Source organism: Sinocyclocheilus grahami, unplaced genomic scaffold, assembly GCF_001515645.1.
Source record: "Sinocyclocheilus grahami isolate Dianchi unplaced genomic scaffold, SAMN03320097.WGS_v1.1 scaffold243.1, whole genome shotgun sequence".
Taxonomy (NCBI): domain Eukaryota; kingdom Metazoa; phylum Chordata; class Actinopteri; order Cypriniformes; family Cyprinidae; genus Sinocyclocheilus; species Sinocyclocheilus grahami.
In genome coordinates, this window is record NW_015505422.1 from 15,713 (window position 1) to 23,412 (window position 7,700).

Genomic DNA, 7,700 nt, shown 5'->3' on the forward strand with positions numbered 1-7,700 from the left:
GTTTTCTTTTCTGTTTTGTTCAAGAAAAGTTCATGTGGAAGAATTGATTTTAGTTGACGCCATCGTCTAATTTGCATACGAAGTGGTTAATTAACATAAACAGCGCATATGAAAATATAAACTTAAGGATCAAGAAATTATACGTATTTATATTATATAGGCTAATATGATATTTAATTCGTTATTTTCTTAGTTTAATATTTATATTTAAATATGAATACATTTTTATATTTTGTGTCTATTTAAATTTTAGTAACATTTATTTATAGTTAGTTATTCTGATGTCTGTTTTGGCTAGGTTTCATTTTATTTGTGTTATTTTAGTGCATCGCGCACAAAAATGAAAATGAGAAACGTCTTGGCAACGAGCTGAAATGAAAATAAGTGTTAAGGTTTTTATATATTATTTCAGTTAAGGTTTATTTTATTTAAAAGTGACAAAATGCACTTTATGGTTTTAGTTAAAGGGGTCATATGATGCGATTTCAGTTTTTCCTTTCTCTTTGGAGAACCCCGCTGCCTCTGCTCACTCCACTCTCAGCTCACGCTAGGCCGCTGTGTTTTACGTTGTGAAAGCGAACCTACGTTGTTTGGTCTTCCAAAAGAGGACACGACTAGAAATCAGTGGTTAAGTTGTATTTACCACACTGTTCCAGAACACTTCAACCCAAATATCCAGATGTGTGCAGCACATTTTATGGAGGACTGTTTACTGATCCTAGGAGAGTAACGTTAGACTAAAATGCCGGCAGTTCTGACTCACATAAGTACGTTTTCATTTAAAGGATTTGCCACTGATGATTCAAACGCGAGTTTTGGGCAGTGTAGAGTAGCACTTGTTGTTTGTCATTTCTCCGATCACGCGGCACGATGCAATGCAACGCGTAAAAAGACTGTATACTTCATTATAATCAGTAATTATGTCCCCACTGGATGCAACAAATGCCTCGTTTGTAATGGGTTTTAATGTTTTTGTCTCGTCGCTCCGGCCGGACATGGCATCAACAGTATGTTGAGGGGCGTAACATTTCCGTCACACGCTTGAGGTATTCGGCCAATCATAACGCACTGGATAGCTGGCCAATCACAGCACACCTCGCTTTTCAGACAGATGAGCTTTGTAAAAATTGAAGCGTTTCAAAAAGGCGGGGCATAGAGGAGAAACAATAATGTACAGTATGTGGAAAATAATGTTTTTTGTGACTTTAAACCACATAAACACATTTCATTACACCAAATACGCAAAATAATATTCTTTTTAGCAACATCATATGACCCCTTTAACTGTAATAAACCCTATATATATATATATATATACACACACACACCCATTATTTTTTAGTTAAATTTGAGCAATTACTAGGTTTGTTCATTACTCTTTAATCAAAACTTGGTTGTACAATCACATGACCCCATTGCATGTGAAGTCAAGTCACATTTATTTATATAGCACTTTAACAATACGCATCGTTTCAAATCAGCTTTACAAGGATAAAAAGGAAAAATTGATTCAATGATGCAAACAGAGAGCAATTGTTCATTGTTGATTCAATTATTGACATCAATTATGAAATGAGATCAATTCAGCTGTAAAGCAGACTTGTAATGTCATCATCCACCTCAGTTCAGTTCTCATCCAATAGTGTCAGTACAGTTACTTTAATAATATTGCTGAATAGGACATGTGCCCAGCTAATCAAGCCAGAAGTGACAGTGACAAGGACAGAAATGGGGGGGAGGGGGAGGGTTGAGGGAAACAAGGCTCAATCAGTGGGCCAGTTCTCCTCTGGCCAAACAAGTCAACATGAGTTTAATTCTAAGCTGCATCACAAGTCATACTGTGGATTGATATCATTTAGAATATTCAGGATCTGTGCTGATGGCCCTCGTGTCAATGAAGTCTTTACAGGGGATCGGTCTCTAGGGATTGTCTTGTTGTCATGGTCTGCGCTGAAATTCAGGGCTGTTGTGGTCATCAATAGGTGCAGGTCCACTATCTGATCTGGATACAGACTGGATTTGGGTGCTCAACAGGAAAAAGATCTACCGCCTACAGTCGATTTTGATATTGTAGGTTTTATCAACTGGCCAGAATTTTGAGACGGCATAACCGCTTGCTCAAGTACTGAGGAGCTAAACCATTTAAATCTTTGTTACTAATTAGCAGGATTTTAAAATGTATGCAATGCTCAATAGGGAGCTAAAAATGTGTTAACAGAACTGGGCTAATATGATCCTACTTTCTGGTTCTAGTGAGAACTCTAGCTGCTGCATTTTGCACTAGCTGGAGTTTGTTTATTAAGCATGCAGAGCAACCACCCAGTGGAGTATAACAATAATCTAGCCTTGAGGCCATGAATGAATGAATGATGCATTTATATAGCGCTTTATTGTGTATTGCTGTACACCCAAAGCGCTTTACAATCATGTCAATCATGAATGCATGAATTAACTTTTCTGCATCTGATATTGAGAGTATGTGTTGTAATTAAGACATACATTTTAAATGGAAAAATGCAGTTTACAAATGCTGGAGATGTGGCTTTCAAATGAAATGACTACAGTCGAATAGTATACCCAGATTCCTACCAAACACAAATGCACATTTTCTAGCCTCATTGTTTTATGATATTCAGATTCCAGAGAGGTACATCGGTATGCATTAGAAAATTCAATATAAAACCATTACTTTTTTAAAAACAATAGACACATTTAAACATCATGTGTGTCGGTTTTATATAACCCTACAGTAAAGCATGTGGCATCCAGTGATTTTTGGCTTCCAAAATTTGTGGCTTTTTAAATTTAAATATACATGGACACAAAGGTAGGACAGGTTGAGCTGTTAGCCAGTGATGAGGTGTGCAGGTAGAACTGCTGGGCAGACACATGTTCATCACCAAATACTGTACAAGGATAACGAATGCACAATTAAAGGGTGTAAGAAGTGCCTGTGATGGTATGAAATCAGTCCCGGGTGGGATTAAAAGTAGTTTTGCAGTGGTTCACCAAGGATAGTCTCCATTTCATGAATGACCTTCTGCACCTGCTGCTCCACTTCCTCACATTCATCTGTGAAACAAGGAGGACGAATAACTAAATTCGGAATTCTGGAACATTTTTGATTGTTAACGAAACAGATCTAAGCGTTCTTAAAATGCAACAAGTCTCAAAGCAACAAAGACGGCACTAGGTAAAACGGTGTACTTTATTTACAAAATCATGTGTGCCCATTTGATTAAATCTTGATGTATAATGTTCTTACCCTCCATAAGCTCAGCCAGAAATGGGATAGTCTCTGGCAGAAGAACCATGTAGTTCTCCCTCAGCTTGCTTGCCAACTCCAGCAGCATGACAAGCGCAGAGAAACGCACCTGAACAAAAAGGCAAACATCGTAATTTATTTTCACTTCTGTATTTAAAATACATGTACGCAAAGAGAAATCAATCCACATATTAGAAAAAAATGAAGTGATTAAAGGCACTAATTTTAATCATTCCCACAATCTATGCCTTCATAATGCAGTATATTCACACAATCAGACAAGAAAATGTTTTTTCAATTTTAATATCACTACATAATAATAATAATAACAATTTTATTTTACAGAACAACATTACTATTACAATAGCCTACTAATATTTATGCCTGTCTTTATTTCTTTGCATTTAAAATGTTAAACTAGAGCTTTTAGATTGGTGTAAAACCTCTAATCTGCTGCTTTGTTGATTTAAGAACTGTTCTCATTACAAATTTGTGAAGAGGGTTGGTACTGGAAAAAACTGGATCATGATTGCATATAAATAAACACAATGTCACCCTTCACTCTAAAACATGTGGCCAGTGTTTGCCTGGCTGGCGAGTATCACCGTTTCATATACTCTGCTGCAACACCAATTTTTTCTCTTATTTGGCACTTGCCCAGTGTTCATTTTTAGATCTTGGATAAGTTGCCAAGGGTATTTCACCCACAGCCTCAAGATGGTGCAATAAAGTTCAAAACTCAAAATTCACATTGACAATTCATGCACCATATGGTTGCATAAACATATACAGTTACAAAATACAAAACATGTAGATTAAGAATTAGTAAAATTATCCACACAGATGGACAAATTAAATTTGTAATTCCAATCAAATTGTAATTCTTCAATTAGTGGTTATGAATGAGCACTGCTCTGTTTGCACACTGGTTTGCATTTATTCATTTATCAGGTTCTTTATCTAAATCGACTTACAAAATGAGGAATAACACAAGCAATCTATCCCAAATTTGTCACTTTTCAATTAAGTGTGAATATGCGGCTACTCTGTATACATACTCAAATTTCACACACACCGATTAAACCCCTAAATTAAACATCATAAAAGATTTATCAGCAAGGTTCCTTTTCAGGATTTCATCTGTAGCTTGTTACTCGTAAATTCTTTCAAATGTATTCCGTTTTTAATGCATAACTATTAAGACTTCTTGAAATTGTTCCTATTCAAAAATGAAAATACCTATACAGATTTTCATAATTGAATTTTGGGCCCTTTAAAATTGTGCCACATACATCACTTCAGCTCTATCTCTGTATGCTTATAGCTCGAATTTAACATTTGCATACCTTGGGTGAACTGTGTCGTGTCTTGAGAAGAATCTGATAATTGAGAACTTTCCACTGCGAGTCATCTCCCATAGCAACGGCAAACTGGGCAATACAGGGCACCAAATGCTTGGTAATGTGGGTCTTGTAGATCTCGTCTCCTCCTAGCACGTTCTCCAACTTTACACACATTTAAAAAAAATGATTAGATGCCACAATGACAAGAAAAACTTTTTATATCATTAATATAATACACAGTTTTCATCTAACAACTATAAAAAAAAGTAGGGATGCACCGATATGAAAATTTTGGCCGATACCGATAACTGATTACTCTTTATTTTTGAAAGCCGATAACCGATATGTTGGCCGATAAATCTATATCCAAATTGTTATATACTTTTTGAGAGCCCGATTACAAAAAAGGTTTCATCATTAAAATGTTCTCCAACTTTACACACATTTTAAAAAAATGATTAGATGCCACAATGACAAGAAAAACTTTTTATATCATTAATATAATACACAGTTTTCATCTAACAACTATATAAAAAAAAAGTCAAATGGTGTAAACATGTAAAGGGTAATAAATAAGTTTCCAAACATTTATTTATTTGAAACATGAAAATGTCAACGTTTCTGGGGGTTATTCCATTTGACATCATGCCGCTGTCTGTGTCATCAATGTTAATCAAACAACAAAAGACAGAGAAAATTGCTCACTGTTCTTGACTGAATAACTTAAAGGGGTTAGTTCACCCAAAAATTAAAATTAGCCTGTCATTTCCTCACCTTCAAGCCATTCTAGGTATATACGACTTTCTTCTTTCAGACGAATCCAATCGGAGTTATATTAAAAATTGTCCTGGCACTTCTAAGCTCTATCATTGCAGTGGGTGGGTGTTTCTGTTCAACAGTCCAAAACACGTCAAATAAAGCGCGTGCATCCATAATAAAATGTGCCTCGCAAGGCTCCGGGGGATGAATAAAGGCCTCCTGTAGCGAATCCATGCGTTTTTGTAAGAAAAATATCCATATTTCAAACGTAATTAACACTTTTCTCTCACTTTATATAACTGTGGTACGCGGAAGACGTTCCGGTGGATGACGTAGAACGTCGGCGTTGCGTGATTAGTGACGAAAGCGGAGAGAGAACAAAACAAAATGTCAGTCATGAATTAGAAGTACAAACCGAGGATTTGTTAAAAAAATTAAATAAAAATTCAGAGGATTTTGATATAAGCCAAGAGGAGACTGGTTTTCCTTTGTTAAAGTAAGGAAAGTTTGCTTCCTTTGCTCCTGTTAACAAACTAGTGAGACTAGCATATCTCAGAGGGCCCGCGCTACGCATACGTCCTACGTCATCCGCCGAAACGGCTTCCGCATATGACAGTCAGCAGAAGTGAGAGAAAAGTAGGGATGCCACCATATCGGTATCGGCCGATAAATGCTCATTTTTTCTGTTATCGATAACTGTGGTAAGCGGAAGATGTTCTGGCGGATGACGTAGAACGTCGGCGTTGCGTGATAAGTGACGAAAGCGGAGAGAGAACAAAACAAAATGTCAGTCATGAATTAGAAGTACAAACCGAGGATTTGTTAAAAAAAATAATAATTCAGAGGATTTTGATATAAGCCAAGAGGAGACTGGTTTTCCTTTGTTAAAGTAAGGAAAGTTTGCTTCCTTTGCTCCCGTTAACAAACTAGTGAGACTAGCATATCTCAGAGGGCCCGCGCTACGCATACGTCCTATGTCATCCACTGAAACGGCTTCCGCATATGACAGTCAGCAGAAGTGAGAGAAAAGTGTTTATTACGTTTGAAATATGGATATTTTTCTTACAAAAATGCATGGATTTGCTACAGGAGGCCTTTATTCATGCCTCAGAGCCGTGTGAGGCATGTTTTATTATGGATGCGCGTGCTTTATTTAAAGGGGTCATATGATGCTTTTTTAAAGATCATTATTTTGTGTATTTGGTGTAACAGAATATGTTGACATGCTTTAATGTTCAAAAAACACATTTTTCAAATACTGTACATTATTGTAGGTCCTCTATGCCCCGCCTCTCTCAAACGCTTCATTTTCTACAAAGTCCCTCCTTCCGACAAGCGCAGTCTGCTCTGATTGGCCAGCTGACCCAGTGCATTGTGATTGGCCGAACACCGCAAGCACTCGTCGGAAATGTAACGTCCCTTAACATAATCGCAAGCTTCATCTTTCAAAATAAGGATATTTTTCTTACAAAAATGCATGGATTTGCTACAGGAGGCCTTTATTCATGCCTCAGAGCCGTGTGAGGCATGTTTTATTATGGATGCGCGCGCTTTATTTAAAGGGGTCATATGATGCTTCTTTAAAGATCATTGTGTATTTGGTGTAACAGAATATGTTGACATGCTTTAATGTTCAAAAAACACATTATTTTTCAAATACTGTACATTATGGTAGGTCCTCTATGCCCCGCCTCTCTCAAACGCTTCGTTTTCTACAAAGTCCCTCCTTCCGACAAGCGCAGTCTGCTCTGATTGGCCAGCTGACCCAGTGCATTGTGATTGGCCGAACACCGCAAGCACTCGTCGGAAATGTAACGTCCCTTAACATAATCGCAAGCTTCATCTTTCAAAATAAATGTAAAGACAGAGCCCGAAAGGGGAACAGAGTCGCGTGACAGACACAGTGATGAAGCTGGTGTGTGTTTGCAGTACACAAGCCACGGTTAAGACAGCTGACTCCACTGTGATGTGACCCCCCTGCTCTCTCTCTCTCTTTCTCGCTCGCGCACACACACGATGCGCAAAACTCCGCATTTGAACATTTAAATAGACATATATGGCATCATATGACCCCTTTAAAGTGTTTTGGACTGAAACAGAAACACCCACCCACTGCAATGATAACACTTGGAATAGCCAGGAACATTTTTAATTCTTTCCCCGCCATTGACGAGTTATCTCGTCTTTTACAAGAAAACGTTTCCCACCAAAGACGAGTTTTTACGGCTTTCCGTGTTTTCACTGTTATACACTCGGGGGTGCTATTACACATCTTCTGAAAGAGTACAAAACCTCCCGAACAAAAAACACATGTGAACAGGATGGAACAACGA

General features: G+C 37.5%; 1 protein-coding gene across 1 annotated transcript in view; it reads right to left on the reverse strand.

Moving 5' to 3' along the window:
- Positions 1–2,511: 2,511 nt before the first annotated feature.
- LOC107598025 (HEAT repeat-containing protein 1) overlaps positions 2,512–7,700 on the reverse strand; it is a 40,018-nt gene continuing 34,829 nt past the window's right edge. The window contains exons 43-45 of the mRNA XM_016289268.1: positions 4,612–4,770; positions 3,266–3,374; positions 2,512–3,072 (exon numbers count right to left, since the gene is read on the reverse strand). Of these exons, the coding sequence (XP_016144754.1) occupies positions 2,984–3,072; positions 3,266–3,374; positions 4,612–4,770 (357 nt within the window). The 3' untranslated portion in view covers positions 2,512–2,983. The remainder of the gene's footprint in view (positions 3,073–3,265; positions 3,375–4,611; positions 4,771–7,700) is intronic.